Source organism: Lepidochelys olivacea, assembly GCF_965140295.1.
Source record: "Lepidochelys olivacea isolate rLepOli2 genome assembly, chromosome: 2".
Taxonomy (NCBI): domain Eukaryota; kingdom Metazoa; phylum Chordata; order Testudines; family Cheloniidae; genus Lepidochelys; species Lepidochelys olivacea.
In genome coordinates this window covers 159,135,287-159,156,943 of record NC_140412.1, presented here as the reverse complement: position 1 = coordinate 159,156,943, position 21,657 = coordinate 159,135,287, and the positions used below count along the sequence as shown (strand labels likewise).

The 21,657-nt window shown below is 43.1% G+C and overlaps 1 protein-coding gene across 3 annotated transcripts in view; it reads right to left on the bottom strand.

Moving 5' to 3' along the window:
* Positions 1 to 21,657, bottom strand: part of PLEKHG4B (pleckstrin homology and RhoGEF domain containing G4B) — a 133,418-nt gene that overhangs the window by 96,407 nt on the left and 15,354 nt on the right. For all 3 annotated transcript variants that reach the window (XM_084619709.1, XM_084619711.1, XM_084619710.1), the window contains exon 2: positions 4,170 to 4,367. In XM_084619709.1, coding sequence (XP_084475835.1) covers positions 4,170 to 4,367 — 198 coding nt within the window. The remainder of the gene's footprint in view (positions 1 to 4,169; positions 4,368 to 21,657) is intronic.

Below are 21,657 nucleotides of genomic sequence, written 5' to 3'. Positions count from 1 at the left end.
CGGCTCCTGGCCAGCGGCGCAGCAGGGCTCAGGCTGCTTGCCTGCCTGCCATAGCCCCACGCCGCTCCCAGAAGCAGCTGGCTACTAGCACATCTCTGCGCACCCCTTGGGAGCTATGGGGATGATGCTGGGGATGGGGGCAGTGCATGGAGCTGCCTTTCCCCACCCCCTCACCAGGGGCCACAGAGACGTGCCAGCAGCCAGCCACTTCTGGGAGCAGTGTGGGGCCACAGCATGCAGGCAGCCTTCTCTGTCCCCCTATCTACTCTAGCGACACCATCAGAGGCTCATTCACCTGCACATTTACTAGTGTGATATATGCCATCATGTGCCAGCAATGCCCCTCTGCCATGTACATTGGCCAAACCAGACAATCTCTATGTAAAAGGATAAATGGACACAAATCAGACATCAGGAATGGTAACATACAAAAGCCAGTAGGAGAACACTTCAATATCACTGGACACTCAATAACAGATTTAAAAGTAGCCATTCTTCAACAAAAAAACTTCAAAAACAGACTCCAAAGAGAAACTGCAGAGCTACAATTAATTTGCAAACTTAACACCATCAATTTGGGCCTGAATAGGGACTGGGAGAGATTGGCTCACTATAAAAGCAATTTTCCCTCTCTTGGTATTGACACCTCCTCAACAATTATTGGGAGTGGACCACATCCACCCTGACTAAATTGGCCTTCATCATTGGTTCTTCACTTGTAAGGTAACTCCCTTCTCTTCATGTGCCTATATACGTTTATGCCTGTATCTATAATCTGCACCTGAAGAAGTGGGTTTTTTATGCACGAAATCTTATGCCCAAATAAATCTGTTAGTCTTTAAGATGCCACCAGACTCCTCGTTGTTTTTGTGGATACAGACTAACATGGCTACCCCTCTGATAGTTATAAAACCCACATTTTTTGTCATCTACTTCTGATACTTCATCTGCAAAGGAGGGAAAATGGTAGCCTGGCATCTCTACAAGTGCTGAGTTAAAAAGTAGTTTGGCTATCTTAATTGGGAATTTCCATAATTTCAAATATTTGGGTTTCTTATAAGTGCAACCTTAACTTTGAATTTCCTGGGTCTCTGAGTGAGTGAGCGAGAAACAGAAACATAGAGGTAGTACATGTTCAGAACTCTGATACCTGACTGCAATCTTCACTTCACATTAAAGATTTTTGTTTGGGAATACTTCTGTTGTAAGACTCTTAAGAAATTTGTTAAATGAAAGCTGTTACCTGTAGCAAAGCCACATGACAAAATACAAACATAAAAAAGACATATTGCTAGGTGCTAAAAAATATATTTAAAAGAATGATCTAAGAATAATTTCCCCACCTAATGGACAAATACATATACAACTCAGTGTCTTCAAAAAACCCTACATCAAAACAAAATGTGCTACAATAAAAACACAACAAAGAAAACCAAGTACATAAACTATCCATTACGTAAGTCATATCTACTTTGGAGCACTTCCAATAACTCGCTAAGGAACGATAAAGCAGGATGGTGATTCAATTCCTTCCTCAGTTGAACACAGGAGAAGACAACAGATGCAGCTGTAATACAGCATGACTTAAGGCAAGACATATTAAGGATGGAAAGAACAGTCTGTCAGTGATCTAATTCTCACCTCCGTCCTCAAAAGTACACACTGACTTTGACCTAGTGTCCAGACTCACCCCTCTTTTGGGGGGTTGGCTTATAATTAAGGCTACAATTTAAACATGAGTATTTTTAGTAAAAGTCATGGACAGGTCACAGGCAAAAAACAAAAAAAATCATGGCCCGTGACCTATCCATGATTGATACTAAAAATACTCATGATTGAATCTTGGTGGGGAGTTGGGGGGTCCGCTGCAGGGGAAGAACCCCATGGAATCCGTGACTTCTACAACCTCCATGACAGACACAGAGCCCTACTTATAACAAACAACCTAAATCTCCGTGTAAGCCCACGTTTCCTGTCCGAGTATGGCTGTTCCAGTAGTTTCCTTTCCAGGATCTCTTCTGTCTTAGCTTCTTATCACCTCTGCCCTGAGAGATACTCCAGCCTCTCTGTGTACCCTGGGAGGAGTTAATGAGCCACACTTACTAACTTCAGGAGTTCTATGCAGGTTTCTAACATCTGCTAATAGTAGTGGGTCAAGAGAGAAACCTGCTATCTTGTTACACAGCCCACCCCTCAGACAGAACCCCAATCCTTTTTTAGGTACAAAAATACTGGGAAAGTATATCCAGCTCGTTTTTCTTTCCTGCCTGCTCACCAACAAGCATCACTGCTAATTTGAATGCTATCTCTGGATCTCAAGAGCTGAGCATGGCACTTAGCAGCAAGCAGGAAAAGTTGTGGCAGTGGAGGTCTGCAGAAAGACAACAGTAGTTCACTCTGGAAAAACCTAATGATGGTAAAAAAAACAACAACTTTTTTTAAAATTTAAAGCTAAAGGAATGGAAAGCCAGAGGCAGCCTGCTGATAATGCCAAAAACCTGAACCAAGCAGCATTATTATTTTAACAGGTTGGGGAGAATGATTCAAGAGCATCATGCACCAAAGAGTCGAAAGGAAGCTCACCGAACATGCCAAGCTAGGGGGAGAAAAATGAAACCAGACAGGCAATAGATTAGTTGGACGGCAAATTTCACAGACGTTATAGAAATGTAGGGCTGGAAGGGACCTCAAAAGATCATCTAGTCTATCCTCAAGTTCTGAGGGAGGATTAAGTATTTGATACTCTTTTACCAAGTGTAAACACATCAGAAATCTAAATGAAACTACTCAGGTGGAAAAGACAACCCAGAGAAGAGACAACAATTAGCATTTTCTGAAAATCTCCAACAGTATATAACAATTTGGGGAAAATGAAAGTCATATTTCACCTATGTTTATATTACTAGTACTGAAGAATGGAAAGGAAAAAGGGGAGTTGATTCCCATTTTAGAGAAATAGATTCCTAAAATTCTGTCTTTGAATATTTCTATTGCATGTCTCAAAAAAAAGCTAATCCAGACACAGTATCATTATATTTCAGGTTGGGACCACCATAATAAAGAGAAGTTCCTTGCTGCTAGGCACCAAAAGAGACAGTATGTGAATGATAAATAATTCCACCCCTGAGGATGGCGAGACTGAATACAGAATAGGGGCAGATGAGAGCTGCATCTATGCAGCATGATGTGGAACCAAACTGTGGATGTGGTATGTTCATGCAAAGGAGCCCTCTGCTCTGTCCATCGATTGATGCTCTTCTCTCCTGCATCACGGACCCACAGTGTTCACTAGGGTTGCAGTCAGCTCTGAGGAACTGCTGCAGGGAGAGAAGGTGGTCAGAAGAGAGTCCCTGTAGTTACAAAACTTAAATGGGGAGATGTCTTATTTGGAGTGTGGAGGAGCTGACAGGGTGCTTGTATCTGCCATTTGCATGCAATGGTAGTTCTTCTGGGTCTTGACTTCTCTACTTCCTGTCAGCTATATCATATCGGAGATGCCAGCCAGGAGTGCTGAGACAGAGGAGTGTAAGTCCTCCAAGGTTCCCTCCAATTGTCTGTCAATCAATCAATTGCTGGAAAAATCCTCCCCCCAACACTGAGGATGTCACCCATCAGGACAAACCTCTGCGGCCATGAACCCCAAGTGGACTGTACAGCCCTAGCCAGCTCCATACTCCAGACACATCACTGGACAGGATTTTAGACAGCTTGGAAAAGAAAATAACCACAATAATTTCTTTGCTACAATATCTGCTGTCTTTAAAAATACCTTCCAGACTTACGCTTTTTTTGTTATTGCAAATATTTTACCTTGGTCCTCTATCATTTCAGTGCCTGCACTGGGATATTTAAAATAATTATCAGTTAAAAAGACCATGTTTTCCTTCCCAAATTTTGCTATCAACAACTTCTGTAGATTGCAGCTAATTTCCTGTTCGGGTTTTGCAAGTTAACTCCTTTTCCGGACACAGTTTTAAAAAGGTTGGTAAATAATTCTCTGTCGCTCTTCTCCTTGGTACCTTTAGAATTTGCACTGTTCCCTCGTTATCCAAAATTTTATTTGCTAGAGTAAAAGAGCTCTCTAGATCAGAGATTAAATTCCATCTTATCTCTTTTCCCAAGTCAGGAACAAAAGAGGTCTCTGTTTTGCCAGAGTAAGCTATACTTACACAGGTTTCTTGCTGAATGCACTGTAAGGCTCTCTTGGCAGGGACAAGGAAATCAATTAGGCACCTGAGGCCATCTCCTCGATATAGCTTTTCAACTATGCTGAAAAGCTGCCACAGGACAGTGGCAGCTGTGGCCTCAAAAGGTGGGTATAATGCAGAGAGAGTGTTCTGGATGTATGTGTCAAGGGACTCCGAGTCCTGAAATAAAAAGCAACATGACAGTGCCTTGTGAGAATCAAACATCTAACTGTAAATAAAACACTTTAAAATGTCAATCAATTGATTTCATGGCATGTACACTGGTGGGTGGCTGTTCTTCTGTTTTGCCCAATTTGTACAATAAGTGTTTTAGCCATTTTTAAAATTATAGTCCCAACTTCTGTAATCTAAACCCCGTTCAACTCTGTTTAAATTTCAATGAAGCTCAACATTTCTTAGAATCAGATTTAGATGAAACATCTTCACACAAGTTCAGTCATTTATCCAAAATATGAAATGCTGGCACACTAAGCTTCAGTCAAAGTGTATTTCTTAATCTTTCCAACGAGACATACTCTAAGTGATATATATTCACACACACACGCCATGATATATATCTATATCGCTCTAACATTTATGAACAAAGTTGAAATATCACCTTATGTTTATAACAACATAATATAAACACTGTGACAGCAACTCTCTAGTCGTTCTGTGAGGAGTGCCTGCATGGAGTGAAAGAATGCTTTCCTTTAAGAATCTCAGTACATATACAAGAATGTCCTTTTTTAGTTACAGAATTTCCTGAGGAAATACCTTGCTTACTATTTCTGGTGGAAATAATCAAGCCTGGATTAAAACAAAAATTCAATTTCAAAAGGGGGCACCAACAATGAAAATACAGTCAGGGGAGGACAATTACCCTCTTTTAGAGCTGGCAGCCAGGTCTACAGATGAGGCCATTCAACCCCACTCTTTCTTCTGTTATCAGACTAGCAAGGAGACTTCACCCCCGTGATGGAGTAATAGGGAAGAAGCATTTCCTCCCTAGGTCCTGCCCTGGGTTGTGGAGTCTCTCACAGCCTTTGCGGGTACGGCTGACTAGCTGTGACACAGGCACTGACTGCTGCTGCTGAGGAGGGCCTTGCTTTAGTGCGCCATAAGTACACAGCCTGTCCAGACTGTGGGACTCCATACGGGCTGCTGAGCATGCCTGGCAGTGCGAGGCTCTTCCCCTATCCTACACACAAGGGCACTTGTTTAAATGGTATTTTTATCCTTTGTCTCACCACGATTCCACCAGTTTGTTCCCCTAATGTTGCCCCTTTGCCTAGCTTCAGCTAACATTGCCAAATTTCTGCTCAATACAAACTGAGCACCTTTGACCCTACCGGGATCCTGATAAGCCAGCTCCTTTGTACACAGACAGATGTGAACCCTATTCTGCTTGACTTGGTGCACTTTTCCCCACTCGGCAATATTGTTCTGATAACAGGATTTTGTCCTGAGCAAAAAAAGTTTTGCTAAGGAGAACTCTGGACAATATATCCCACAGAATCCAGAAAATTGGTACACAGATATTAAAAATCTTGACATTAAGGGGAAATATGTAGATGACTCCCGAATTTTTGTATAAATAATTAGTGTAAATGATATGGCTGATTTTTTGCTATAAAACGAACTGCTGCTAGAATGAACAATTCTACAGTATGCATGCATGCACATATAAAATGTATATCTCTATATCTACACAAATAGTTACATATGACCTACGGATTCAGAAGTGACTCCATAGTCCAGAATGAAAGATAATTCCCATTCTAAGCCCAAATTTAGACTGTACTTTCTCCAAAAACCTGCTTTTGGCATGACATTTCTCATGCTTAGTCTCAGCATAGTGTAGATTTTTATTTTCTATTTAAGGTATATATTAATTTTGAACATTAGAAACTGATTGGACCAGACATTTCTTGATACGAGACTTTGAGAAACAACTGTTCTTTCTTCCTGGAGAAAGAGTGCTGTTTGAAACATTTCTGTATCATCTCAAAAACTGTAAATAAACTCTTTAAATAAACTTGGACTACAATGGTCTGAAAATGAAGGACATGCATGAACGCTGAAGGGATCCTGAATTTATTTACATTTGTTTAATACTGCTCAAGACACTGAGCTTATTTTTACAGCTGAGAATTTGGGGCCTGATAATACATTTGTAACCACAGCCTCATGCATTCCGTGATTCTTCAGCTGCATTATTTGCCTCAGTATCCTGCCCTGACTACAGAATTGTGCTTCAGAATCAAAACTGCCAAAAATAAAATTACATTTCTAACTGATTTGGTTGTGAAAGCAACAGTGTAAACTGACACAGTGTTTTTTGAGTTTGCAGACAGTCTGAAGCAATAGCTCAGTGAGCCATGAACTACGTTAGTTCATCTTGATGGATGGTTGACTTGGAAATCTGATTGTAATGGTTTATATGTCAACGTGGTTAAATATTTCACTGCTGATCGTTTTTGTGGAAAGAGCTCCAATTTGTTAACCCTTCCACTTAAATCCTCTGCACATTTCTTATCTGGTGTACCACCTCAAGGGGCACTCCGGTAGGCACAGTGTCTCAGACAGCTGTTGTGTCAGCCCTTAGAAGATGCACATGGAGCTGCTAGCCCTGCTGTGCCCTTACACACAATGCAATGCAAGTACCACAGCTATGGTTGGCCGCTGTAGAGAGGGAGCAAAGGGGAATACAGGTTTGTTCACTCACACGATGGCCAATCACTGTTTGGCATATGAGGATGTGTGACAGATGGGGAAGAGGGAATATGTCTATGTCAAATAATGAATTCCATTTTGTGATCATCATGTTGTATTTCAACCTCCACTTTGAATGTAACATTCAGGGTGGTTTAGAGCACTTATTTTGTAGCAAGTACTTGACCCTTACTGGTCTATACCTAAAATGTAGGTCTACCTAGCTATATTACTCAGGGCTGTGAAAAGTTTCATGCCTTGTGTAATGTAGTTAGGTCGACCTAACCCCACTGTAGATGAAGCTGAATTCTTCTATCAACCTAGCTACCACCCCTCGAAGGGGTGGATTTACTACAGTGACAGAAAAATCCCTTCTGATGCTGTAGTAAGTGTCTACATTACGAAGTGTAGCTGCAAGTGCTGAAGCTGTGCCACTGTTGTGCGGATAGCATAGACATATCCAGCGGAGGAACTATTTCTGGAAAGTTGTGATGGAACAATCAAGAGCCATCCACACTGAATGGCTCTACCCTAGCAGAACACTAGGTTTTCTACCAGGAGGGCTCACAGCTTCAGCTGTCACCTCAGGGTGGTGGGGGATGGGGCTCCGGCTGTGAGCTTGGCACCTAACTGACGGCTGGGGTGGTGTGCAGCTGTGAGCCCACTGATGGGCTCAATTTTACACCATAGAGCCTAATCAGCAGTGAAACTGACATTCTTATCAGTTTCATGGCTCCAGCTGTGAACCCCAGGCTCCTGCTCTGATCCTCTGTTCTGAGCCAGAGGCATCCATGAAACTGACAAGAATGACAGCCAGTAGCCAATGTAATTAACAGTTTCTACATGCACACTGTGTCACCCTAAGTACATCAACATAAGTGCTATGCCTCTTGTGGCAGTGGAATTATGTCAGTGTAGCAGGCCACTTACTTCAGTGGAACCAGTATTCTAGAGCAGACACTGATATAATTAGGTCAACATAAGCTGCCGTACATTGACCTAACTCTGTAGTGTAGACCAAGCCTTAGCCAGACCCCCAAGTCATCAACCAACACCCTTTGGGACCATGGAGCCCCATGAGGCACTCTAGCCAGGCACTCTAGCCTAGTTCACTGCTCAGTGGAGGGGTAAATTTATATCCTTCCTTTGTCATGCATGGATGTGCTGGGGGTTTAGACCTCATCAGTCCAGCACACCTGCACACAACAAGGCAGAATTCTGGCACAATCTTGACAGGGAAGATATCATCAGGGTCATGCAATGCACAAAGTCCCTAACAAAGCACTTTTCAAAGTATTTAATAATTACATTCTGATAGCGCAGCAACACAGCCAACAAAGAAGTCTGCACAAGTTCAACAACTCATCACCCTAGGCATTAGAACGCGCTTTGTTTAGAAGACCATTTGGCCAAGACCCTTTTAAAAAAACTACCAAGACACCACAAACATCCAACTCAAGATGGTGTGAAGAGAGTTTAGTTTAATTTCTCATCCAGTTTCTCATTTCATTTCAATGAGACTTTACAGACGAACAATACTACAATGCTACTTTATATGCTGTGTTACATGGAAAGGTGGTTTGTGCTGGAGTTTATATTGTTTATTTTGCATTAATTTGTTAGTAAAGCCATGACCTAGGAAAGCGGGTGATTTTGACCCTAAATAGCATGTGAATTTTGTTTTAATGCCAGCTGGGAAGGTCACCTGTTTACATAGAGCAGCAGGAATTTTCTGTACCACATGATATTGCATTGTGTTGCATGTAAGTGTTGGACCAGAGATGTGGGAACCATCGAACCACTCTGTGCATCCCATTGAGTTACCAGTGTCTCTTCTCCCTCATAGCAGGAAAAATGAGTCTCTCTTCGTACCACACAGCCAGAAGTGGGGATGAAGAAGAGGAAGACCATGATTCAAAACTGTATTCTAAACTAGCCTGCAATGGGGTGTGTGCTGCATCAGCACTCACTGGCTATGAACCCAAGTCCTGGTGTGGAATTTGAAGCTACAGGCTTTAAGTTCAGGGAAACCAGCAGTGCTGGAATTAGTGATATATTGTGGCCTAACCGATGTAGCTCAAAAAAAGAATACCAGGAACTTCCATAGATGGAAGGCAAATGAAAGCACCTCAGTAGTTCCAAAATTCCTAGTCTGGTGAGTGTTCTGCCCACTGAACCATTCTATCCTGCATCCATACTCAGACTGCTAAAGTCCCAGTTTGGATTAGCTGCAGTTTGTTTTGAAAGCCAGGTCAGAGCAATATCAAAGAGGCTGAGCAAATACCAGGTAGGGTAGGTAAAGGTGTTAACCATATACAGGTAGCTATATGTCTTACAATGTAACACTGTGCCATAATTGGCTAGGATTGTAGAAAGTTCCCTGATGCTTTAAAAACAATTCTTAACGCCGTTACCCCCATTTTTTCAGTCACCATTCTCGCCACTAGAAGGTAAGAGGAATGGAAAGAGGAGGACACAGAGAAAAAAAATTAAGTGATATGAAGAATGATGCAGAATCAATTGGCATAGAAGTGTAACCCTTCTGCCCGTCAGAGTTGGCAGCAACAAGGGCCGGGTTCAATATCTAGGGGTTCCATTCCAATAACACAATGCAAACCGGCTCGAGCCCCCACCCAGTGACCTGGGACCAATATATACCACCCCCGCTGGGCGCCTCCAAGAGGCAATACTTCCCCTCTCGCAAGCACATAGTCTGAGTGTAGCAAAAGTCTTTTAATAACAGAGAGAAACAATGTGGCATTATGCTGGGGAAACACCACCAACAGGATTCATAACACAACCCATGAGCAAAAACAACCCCACCCCAGGCAAATTGGGGCATGCCCTTTTCCCTTTGGTTCTTGAGTCCAGCAACCCCAAATCACCCAAAGTCCCAAAAGTCCAATGCCCCAAAAGTCTCTGTCCCTGGTCAGGGCAGCCCCAGAGTTCGAAAGTTTATCGGCGGAGCTTTACCTCCCAATCTGGGTGGAAATGGGACGGGGGTAAGAGGCACCTTACGTGATCTGAAGCTGACCGCCCCATAGCTCCATAGCGGCGCTCCGCTCCGCCAGCCGCCCCACGAACTCCTTCGCTCAGCTGCGCTCCGCTCCGCCAGCCGCCCCACGAACTCCTTCACTCAGCTGCGCTCCGCTCCGCCAGCCGCCCCATGAACTCCTTCACTCAGCTCCACGGCCCACAAGCAGCTCCTGCCATCCACACACTGCTCCGCGTCAAACTGCTTCACCAGCCGTCCCGCAAATTGCTCCACAATATATCTTCAGGCTCCCCCACTACTTAACACAACACTCAGTGATTTCAGCTCTTAGGTGAATTCAGCTTATAGTAGGGGAGCCCCAGTGCTGGTGCACTGTCAGCCCAAAGTGAGCTCAGCAGCCTATAACTAGACTTCTAATGAAATCAAAATTAGCTCTGATATTCCACAGTGGAGAGAGGAGGAAGTGCAATCAGCATGTAAGGCCCTCACCAAGGGGCCCATACCACCAAGTATTAATACTTGTCCCCAGCCTCTCTCCATTCACACAGTTTTGGAACCCATGACCCTTGCCTAGCGAGTGCTACTTAGTTGATGGTGAATCCCTCCATCATAACAAAAGGCCACGTACAGTTCCAAGCACAGTTCCCATAATCAGGGTAATAGCAATTTATTCTTCCTGCCCCAATAACAGAGACACTGGGGATCCCACAGCAGCCAAAGTGACCATTTGGGCAGCTATGGTCTCATTCTAGGCGTGGTGGGTGTGCCTATGCAAATGAGATCGGCCCCTGAAGTTCTTTTCCACAACTTGCCACACCTCACCACCAGATGTCAGGGTGGAGCTCATCCTGACACTGCTTACAGAAGGAAAATCAAATTACTTCTGTTTTGTTTTTATTCTGTTATAGACAAAAAATTCAGTCAAGAAGCCTGACTGAGTCTATGTACCCTTTACTAAATTGTAAAACTATCATGTAGGCCAGAGGATAATCACATACCAAGCACAATAAAATGAGATTGTAACAGTTTGGAAAGCATTCAAGTTCTACTTGTCCATATGTTCATTATCAACACACACACAGTAACAAAGTGTAGTGTACAATTACTGGCCCTACTGCACACTACAGTTGAGAAACAAAAGTCACCCCCTGAAGTTTTGCATATTATAACCATGTAAATTGCTGAAAAGCCCCAGAGAGCACATTTTTAATCCCTTGTGTTTATGTGTGGTTTACATTTTGGGATCTGCTCAGACCCAGCTTGTTTTGTTTACCTATTTTATCTGAGCTGTGTACAGGACATGCTGTAGCACACCCTACAATGCAAGAGCCTGAGAGAGTAGTTGACACATTAATGAGGTATGTGCTCAGATCATAAAGCATTTCATAAAACTGGTTAACTCAGTGAGAATTAACCTATGGCTCTCAAGCCGCATTCACTTCTGAGTGCTATAAACCTGGCTGGTGCTTGGTGTACTATGTCTGATACCCAGCAGAGTAAGTGGAAAGCAATGTACCTGGAGATGCTTAATGAGACCTGCTGAGAGGTGCTAAATGAGAGATGCTAAATGAGACCTGCTGATTCACTTTTACATTAGGTTTGACTGTACCTTGGGTAGGAGGGAGATGGGAGTGGCCTTCTCTCTCAATGTGGAATAGGGTTCTGGGGTAGGGTTGCCAATAAGTGTTGACAATTGGACTGGGGATGTAGGAACCATCGAACCACTCTGTGCTCTCCATCGAGTTACCAGTGACTCTTCTCCCTCAGAGCAGGGAAAATGAGTCTCTTCGTACCAAACAGCCAGCCATGAAGAAGAGGAAGACCATGATTCAAAGCTGTATTCTAAACTAGTGTCTTCATTCACTTGCAATGGGATGTGTGCTGAACTCCAGAGAGCATTCATAGGCTGCTATGGAAGAGTAATGTCTGTACGCTGCCATCCTTCAGGAGTTTCGACAGGGTGACGCCAGCTCAAGCTCCACAGGATGTTCAACACAGGCTGCCTGGAGAATATATTTAACCAACATATTCCTGAGCTGCCTTGCCATTGCCCACTGTCAGCTGGTCCTCTGGTGGTGGCAGTGATATTTTAGGTCCCTTTAACACTGCAAGTCCCTTTATGGCTAACTTTTTACCAGATTCTGGGTCCTTGATAGAGCTTGGGGGGAAGGGGAGAGGGGGAGAAATACGCGTGGGAGTTAATTCTGTTTTACAGAGGTTTTAGATATTTTGAAATCTGGTATTGTGTTCCAATTAGGATTGAAAACCAAAATTTTTTAAATTCTCTGTGAATATGACTGGAGCCTAGCTCTGGGGCAGTCCCACCCAGCAGCCTGAGCTGGAGCCACAGATCCTGGAAGTCACATGGGTAAGCTGGCAGGAAACCAGGCAGGTTTCAGACATGAACGTGCCTGGCAGGCCAGGTTCCAGCCTAGGTTCCATTGGAAGTCCATCAGAATCTAACAATCTCTACAAAACATTTTAATTTTGATGACCTGGCAAATTCTGAAGAAAGTATGTCCCACTCTTTTTCCAGCCAGCTTTAGTCCTGGGTTTATCTGCCATTTATCCCTAGGTCCTTTTCTGCATCCCTGTCTAGAGATCGGCTAGTAGTCTAGCAGGGACCTAGTCTAGAAAACACTGGTTTTCCTACATGTTTAAAAATCTGTAAATCATCAGAATTGCTATAACTGTGGTTTTTTAAACAATTCCACAGAACCTTTTAGAACTGTCTGCTACTGCCCCTCTTCCTGAGGCAGCTTTTCCAGTTTATCAGATAGTAGCATGACAGGACAGCAGCCAGTATAGGAAGCTTTGTTGTCATCCTGCGCACTGTATGCGAGTGAAGAAATAATTATTTCATCCTCTCAACTTTACTCTTTTCCTTTTAATCATTAGAGATTAAAAAAAAAAGAAAAGACAGGAAGCTTCTCTTCCTGTTTAACTTTGTTTCTGATTGAACTGGTTGGATTTAGAGACGGGACTAAGACCTGTCACTGGTCCTAAAAATATTAGTATGCCCTAATGGCATCTCAGCTACAATAATCTTACTTGTGAGGGTCTGAACATTGTCCTAAAAACCTCTCCCTCTCTCTCCCCACAGCATGCACGGGCCATATTTAAAAATAATTAAACTAATAGATGAAGAGGAAGTCTCCAGTAGCCCAGTAAGAAAATCATGTATAGGAAAAAAGTTAAGAAGTATTTTTGATTGGAATAAATTAATACAGTAGGTCACTTGAAAGGCTGTATATGAGCTACGGTTTTATATTAACTCTTTTCTTCAGTTTATTCTACAGATGTTTAAACAGCAACACTTGAAACTGAGTTTTATTAACACAGAGCACACTGCAGTTAGCATCCCAGAAGAAGCATAAGTGCATTACAAAGCCTGGGAACTCTTCTTAGTCCTTCCTCCTTATCCCCTCACAGATGTCTGTATGTAAACAAGAGAACAGCAGCATTGGTAATGGACCTGTTGTGAAGACCAAGGAATTAGTCAGCTGAAAGAGAATAAAAGCCTCATCTTATACAGCCATGTGGAACAACTAATGTGCATCAAACACCATCTAGTTGTAGGTGTTTGTACAGCTTTAGGCTTGGGTGAAGAACAAATGGAGGAACCCCTGCCCAAACTGAAATGAGAGCTGTTGCAGACTCAGAAGAGCTGAAGTGAATCCTTCAGCTGATGGTGAAGAAATCATTATGCAGATAAAAATAAGAAAACAACAGCTAAAGTTGTAGCTTCCAAAGTCAGACATGAGGGTCACACACTTTGTATGGTCTCCTAACAGATCACAACCCCCACTTTGTTGTGCTTGATCTTAGATATGGAGATACCCCCTGTTAAGACTAATGATTCTAATAGGCCAGAACCCAAGGGCCTGATTCTTCACTGTGCTACACTTGTTACAGTAGTTTTACACCAGTGTAATTACACTGGAGCCAAGAGAGTTGTACAGCTCTAGAGCTGGTGTAACACAGTGGAGAATCAGGCCCCATGCCTTTTCCTTTTTAATGGCATAGTGAATGTCTTGCTGTTTTGTTTTCATTTCCTGTAAATTCAATTAACAAGCTATTTCTAGTCATCCAGCAAAGAAGATACAAGCAACTATTGTGCTTGTGTGTTTATTTGCATATAAATGTATACATTTATATGCAAATTAGAAGCAAGCACATGACAAGTTACCAAAGTGAAACCAAACTTTCAGTGGCTTACAGTTTAGCACTCAGTAGTTAAATCTAATCACCTGACAAACTCAAAAAGATAACTGACAAACTCATTGGTATATTATGTCTGTCCTATTTCTGACTTTAAATGGATAATGCATTATACGTGATAATTACTGCAATCACTTTTTGTAAATTATAAGAAAACTAAGATCACAAACAAGCCTTCCTTGGCCAATACTGGCAATGATTCAGCCGTTACATAAATTTCCCTTTCCCTGTGAAAAGCATCTCTCTCTCCTAATGAACTGGAGCGGCGCAGTCCTCATCCATGTTTCTAGTGTGTTGTTCAGAAATAGGCACAACAAAGAGGTGAATTATGGGATAGATCAAAGGGAATTCTGGCATTTTATCTCACATTTCCAGAATTCTCTATGGTAGAGGTTATCCCACAATACACATCAGAAGTTTCCATTAAAGCAGAGAGCCTGCAAGCAGTGCAGATCTCTGGGAGAACACCACACATCGGCACAGTGCACTCCACCAAAACAGATTTGCGGGTAGCACTATGCCAACCAAGCTTTTACTGGTGTGACTTTTGTCTATGGGCAAGCACTTAGATATACGGCAAAATCCTGCTCTTGCTATTATGTGGTCTATGTGGTGGAAAAGCAGAGCAGTAGGAGCCAAGATGTTCCATGAGCAATCCTGCCAGCATCGGAACTTGGAGAAATGCACTTATGAGCACTACTGCTAGGCGCATAAAACATTTTCTATGGCACCAAGCTCTCAGGACTTTACACAGAAAGCTGTATGTCCTGGACCCCTAACATTTTCTATGACAGCAGGAGTGCTCTAAGCACAGTCTCATCCCTCTCTCAGTTAAGATCCATGCACAAAGTTGATTGATTAATGCTACTCAGTGCAGCAATCAGATCCTACATGTTCTATGACTCCACTAAGCAACATTGTGTAGCATAGCTGGCCTGGTAGCCTGGCCAGGAATCAGTCGTTGAGCCTAAATGAGCATACATAAGCGAGCAGGCGCAAAAGAGAGACAAAGACTGACTGGTAATTTAGAAAGCATTTGGGATTCATCTGGATAAAAAGCTCTGAAAGCAACTCCTCCTCCTTTGTGAAGATTAAGGCAGCCTGGACAGCTACAAGAACGCTGCTGTACACAGGGCAACGGAAATCAAAGTATAAAACTGCAACAGGTAAAATATTCAACATGATGCATTCGATATTTTTCATATCCTGAACACCACCACTCCGTTTCCCTCTCCCTCCTCCCACATGCACACAAAATGAGGAGCTTGCCTCTTGGAAGACCTCCATTTATTCCAGTTTGAATAGAAAATAATAAGTATTACTTTGAACTGTGTGCAGCCAACGAAGAATGACAACTACACATGGAATGAGAGAAAGGCATGTGAAAAGTATTTTTTTCCAAGAGTTTGAAAAGTGTAACTGTTGTCAAGTCAGGAATGTGTCTGCAAAGATGTTTCGGAACACACCAGGAATGGAAAGCACCTTGAGGGAGGAATTTTCTAATAACTAAAAGGACTGCTAATCAAACTGTTTGCCAAAGCAAAAAGGTCTTTCATTTAGGAATTAAGGGTCACTTTAAAACGGCACAAACAGGACAAGCCTACCTATTTAAATCGTATGGATTTAAGGTCAAGGACCATGCCTTCCTTTGTTTGTACAGTATGCTGGGGCCTCAATCTCAACTGGGGCCTTTTGGCTCTATTTCAGTGCAAATAAATAAAGTAAAAATGATAATTAATAATGTTAGAGAAAATATCCAGCTATTTTATTTTTGTTCTAGGAAGGAGGACATGTCATTCTGAAATAAATCGCTTCAACGAGAATGTACAGCTTCTTCGCACAACTGACGAGGTGTATTATGGGGCTTTTTGTTTTCTTTTGAAGCATAGGCATTAGCTATTGCCAGAGGCAGAGCGCCGGGCTGGATGGGCCACAGGTTTGACCTAGCATGGCGAATCGTACACCTTTCGGAGTGAATGAGTAACAGTGTGAGAATGACTTATGTTTCTCTAGCACCCCCATTCATTCACAAGGAACTAAAACATGACTGGTATACATACAAGAACCACTTGACACACCACTAAATTAAAGCTACCTCTGAGGGAGAAGGCAATAATTATTCCGCACTAGTGAGTTCACATGGTATAACACCGTTTTGGCCAGTAAGTGAAGAAAAATATAGCCAGTCAACACCCCCAAGGAGATTTGAGAGGGCAGGAATGTAGACTCAAATACGTAAATGTCTCTAGGTATGCACTGCACATATGAAATACCTAATGCAGAGGCACAAACTAGGGGTTGAGAAAATCCCTTGTCTCAGCCCATATATACCTATGTGGTATGCATAAGGTCTTGTCTCAGCCTCACATCTTGGATGATGTTTGTTTGGCATACGCAAAATTTAGGAATTGCCAATGTTGTGTGTGTGCAACTTTACCTCTGCCCCTTTCTGCATCTGCATTATAATGCAATCACATAATGATACAATACCATACTATTTTTCTACAGGTTGAAAGCTTTGCAGTGAGTAAGGCAAGGGCTCACAAGAACCCTTGTCCCATTCACTGTGCATCTTGGGCTCTGTTTCTCTGGCATACACAAAACCCTAGAAGATGTCACATGTATCTAAGGCTGTAGAAAATTTTTTATGAAGTTATTATTGTGGCATGGCACCTCCTTCATCTTGCCGGATCAAGCACTTCCCCCTCTGGCGATGGTGGGCCTGAGGTAAATCAGCCCCACGCCACTCTGGGCAGCGTTTGTCCTCCCCCCTCTGTGCTCCTTTGGCCATATTTCCTGGATAGGCCTCAGGGTAGGCCTACAGGGTGATCCTCCACCAAACAAAAGGGAAAGAGTCCCATACACAAAAAAACCAAAGGGTGATACCTTCCCCTGCCTCCTCACTGGGGCTGGGTGTCACTCTGTAGCCTGCCCCGGGATGTCAGTCCTTCCCCTAACCTAGCAGGCACTCAGGCTTGTCTGCTTCCCCTATGGGGAGGAGCACAGCCTTCCCTCCTGGAGAAGCTTACTTCCCCGCTGCCACTAGCCTGGTAGCAGCTTGTCTCTCTCGCCCTCCTGGTTTTAAAAGGTCTCAGGTAGCCCTTAACTGGATCCAGGTGTTCCTAATTGACCTGAGGTAACCCCTTCTCATCTTATAGGGAAGAGGGCCTTTAACATTCTAAGGCTAACATATCTGCCTTCCTACACCCTCTTGCAGCTGTCCGGCCTGACTTTGTCACATATCCCCCCTTCCTGCTCAACACCATTGGGCTACTTTGTCACACTGTGCATTGTTAGAGAGACCAGCTCATACACATATATTGGACAGGGCTCAGGTTCAGTACACAACCTTACCTTTGCCATCTCATACTTCTGAGTGTTTAACCATACATCCTAAATGTTCCGATCACATAGCTGTTTAGTTTTTTTAATATGGATTTGTGTATAAGGTGGTTTAGAATAATGGTCATGATAGCAATTGGTTATTGAAGGCATTTGTTTAGCATGTTATCTGTATGCAACTACTGCCTTTTCTTTCTTGTGTAACTCTGGTTTTAATTTGAGATGAGAAAGGTTGTGGGAACTTGCAGTGTCAAGGAGGAGACTAAATGTCCGTTTTGCCCGGGGCTGTCATGATTTGGTAGAGTAGTCCCAGTGCCTCAGCAGATTACACTGAAACCATAGGTTCTGTTCTGGTTCATTTTGTTCTGACTTTCTACACTCCCTCTCCACCTCTATCCTTGCGCGACCATAATGCTCACTTTAGAAAACAACTGTCTTTGTGTTGGGTCCCAGTGCATAATTTCTTGTCTGATTATGGAATTTGTCCTCCACCACCACAAATGAAGCATAGGGTGTCGCAACACCTGTAAATAATCCACTGGATAGTAGTAGTGGGAAAATTCAATAATCAGACCAACAAGGAAACAAAGCACTAGGCTCATCAAAGAGTCAAACCTGAGTTTAAGGAGAAGACACCGGACATCATTGCGGAGGGAGGGGAGAAGCAAGAATGCCAAAGAGAATTACAAGTTTTAGAGCAAGGGGAGAAGTGGGAAAGCCACTGAGCAAAGAGGGAGAGAAACAAGCACATGCCCAGCAAGTGACATACTGCCGTCCACCACCAGCCAATGATATGTTTCCACCACAGACATGCAGTGACACATTCCCCTCCCCCATCCACATCCTAACCCCCAACCAGTGACATATGTCTCCTACCCATGTGTCTCATACCCATATCTTTGGCATTACTTGTGCCCATGTGGTTTTGTTCAACCCCTACCAAGTGCCCAACTTTGAACTGAATAAAAACCTTTCCTGATCATAAAACCCTGTGGGAGCCAGTCCATTGGTTCATGTTTCAAAAGGGATTCTTTGGGAGGAGGATCCTTTAAGAAAATAAAAGCATTTCCAACTTGAATCCATTCACCACCTGCCAAAACCCACCCAGTACACTGCTACCTCTCCTCCACCCCAATACAATCCAAAAGAATATGTTCCAATTTGGTGTTCCTAAACTGAACCATCCTATGTTTGAATGCAATGATCATGGAATTACTGGACCCGGTGAAGGGCAGGCTATGCTGTTATCCCTTCTATTGTCATCTCTGTATTTACCAACACCAAAAAATCATGAGGGAAATAATGGGGTTAATAAGGAGAAATGAGATTCAAGGGATAAGGATTTTTTTTTTAATTTCTTTCCTCTGTTAGGGTTGTTAGGGTGGTAAAAGGAAGGCAACCATAAATCTATACTTTTTTAGAAGAGATATAAAATTTTAATTTTGCTAATGACTTCCTTTTTGTAAAGCAGGGGGGCAAATATTGCCTCTGTCTTCACTAACAAGGTCAGCTCCCAGACTGCTGCGCTGGGCATCACAACATGGGGAATAGATGGCCAGCCCTCTGTGGGGAAAGAGGTGGTTAGGGACTATTTAGAAAAGCTGGACATGCACAAGTCCATGGGGCCGGACGAGTTGCATCCGAGAGTGCTAAAGGAATTGGCGGCTGTGATTGCAGAGCCATTGGCCATTATCTTTGAAAACTCGTGGCGAACGGGGGAAGTCCCGGATGACTGGAAAAAGGCTAATGTAGTGCCAATCTTTAAAAAAGGGAAGAAGGAGGATCCTGGAAACTACAGGCCAGTCAGCTTCACCTCAGTCCCCGGAAAAATCATGGAGCAGGTCCTCAAAGAATCAATCCTGAAGCACTTACATGAGAGGAAAGTGATCAGGAACAGTCAGCATGGATTCACCAAGGGAAGGTCATGCCTGACTAATCTAATCGCCTTCTATGATGAGATTACTGGTTCTGTGGATGAAGGGAAAGCAGTGGATGTATTGTTTCTTGACTTTAGCACAGCTTTTGACACGGTCTCCCACAGTATTCTTGTCAGCAAGTTAAAGTAGTATGGGCTGGATGAATGCACTATAAGGTGGGCTGAAAGTTGGCTAGATTGTCGGGCTCAACGGGTAGTGATCAATGGCTCCATGTCTAGTTGGCAGCCGGTGTCAAGTGGAGTGCCCCAGGGGTCGGTCCTGGGGCCGGTTTTGTTCAATATCTTCATAAATGATCTGGAGGATGGTGTGGATTGCACTCTCAGCAAATTTGCGGATTATACTAAACTAGGAGGAGTGGTAGATACGCTGGAGGGCAGGGATAGGATACAGAGGGACCTACACAAATTGGACGTTTGGGCCAAAAGAAATCTGATGAGGTTCAATAGGGATAAGTGCAGGGTCCTGCACTTAGGACGGAAGAACCCAATGCACAGCTACAGACTAGGGACCGAATGGCTTGGCAGCAGTTCTGTGGAAAAGGACCTCGGGGTGACAGTGGACGAGAAGCTGGATATGAGTCAGCAGTGTGCCCTTGTTGCCAAGAAGGCCAATGGCATTTTGGGATGTATAAGTAGGGGCATAGCGAGCAGATTCCCCCTCTATTTGACATTGGTGAGGCCTCATCTGGAGTACTGTGTCCAGTTTTGGGCCCCACACTACAAGAAGGTTGTGGAAAAATTGGAGAGAGTCCAGCGAAGGGCAACAAAAATGATTAGGGGTCTGGAACACATGACTTATGAGGAGAGGCTTGAGGGAACGGGGATTGTTTAGTCTGCAGAAAGAAGAATGAGGGGGGATTTGATAGCTGCTTTCAACTACCTGAGAGGTGGTTCCAGAGAGGATGGTTCTAGACTATTCTCAGTGGTAGAAGAGGACAGGACAAGGAGTAATGGTCTCAAGTTGCAGTGGGGGAGGTTTAGGTTGGATATTAGGAAAAACTTTTTCACTAGGAGGGTGGTGAAACACTGGAATGTGTTACCTAGGGAGGTGGTAGAATCTCCTTCCTTAGACGTTTTTAAGGTCAGGCTTGACAAAGCCCTGGCTGGGATGATTTAATTGGGGATTGGTCCTGCTTTGAGCAGGGGGTTGGACTAGATGACCTCCTGAGGTCCCTTCCAACCCTGATATTCTATGATTCTATGAAATAAACATCTTATTTCAAAAACTGTAGTTAGTGATTTTCTTATAAAATTATATTATGCTTCAGTTAATTTTATTGACAAACTTGTTAGGAGTTCAAGTCCCATTTACTCAGGGCAGAGACTACGCAATTTTTTGTGTTTGAACATCCCCTTGCACATTGTAGGAGCAATAGTAATAACAAATTAATCTCCGGTGAAACTCCACTGAAGCCCAGTGATATATACCGGGATGGATTTGACCGTTTACATTTACATTAAACACATTCATAACAAAATGAACACAAATAAACTAAAAAGCAGGCTACTATTTATACAAAACACACATTCTGCTGCATGTCAACTAACTTACTAAGTGACTGATGCACATGCTGAAGAAACTATACATGTTGAAACTGTTCACTTTTTATAATTAAATGGAAAGAGCTTTACGCTGGAGCACTGCCAGTTTGACAGATCTCTAGTTTACAAGAGATGGAGGAGTAATCAGAACTGAGGTTATATTGCCTTTTTCTTTCTTCCTCCTCCCACTCTCAAAAATGCATTGTTTCTGTGACAGAATCTTCATGGTACCAAAGCATTCCAGAAACATGGAGCTCCCAGCTGGCTTACATTCCACTGATTTATCTCTGATTAGCCAAGCCCCTCCTGCTATACTCTCCATCCCAGCCTGATCTAGCAGTACACACAAATGTTAAATTAACCTACTTTGAAGAACTGGCTAAAGTTTGAGGAAACTCAAAGCTTCTTAAAATAGGGTTACAAGTGTTTTCTTGCTAGGAAAGGAGCAGTGGAAGAGTTGCTATCTAAGCAGCTACCGCCTGAGCTGGCTATTCACAAATCAACACATTCTGGTAATTTGGCTCAGCGGATAGGTATCAGGCAGGGAGTCAGGAGATTCTGGATTCTGTTCCTATCTCTACCCCTGGCCTAATGTGTAAACTTGGGCATTTCACTTCCATATCTGTATTTGTAAAGCACTCTGAGATCTACTGGTGATGGGTTATATAAGAGCTGGGTAGTGTCTCTCAATGGCAATCAAAGAGTAAAATTCCACATGT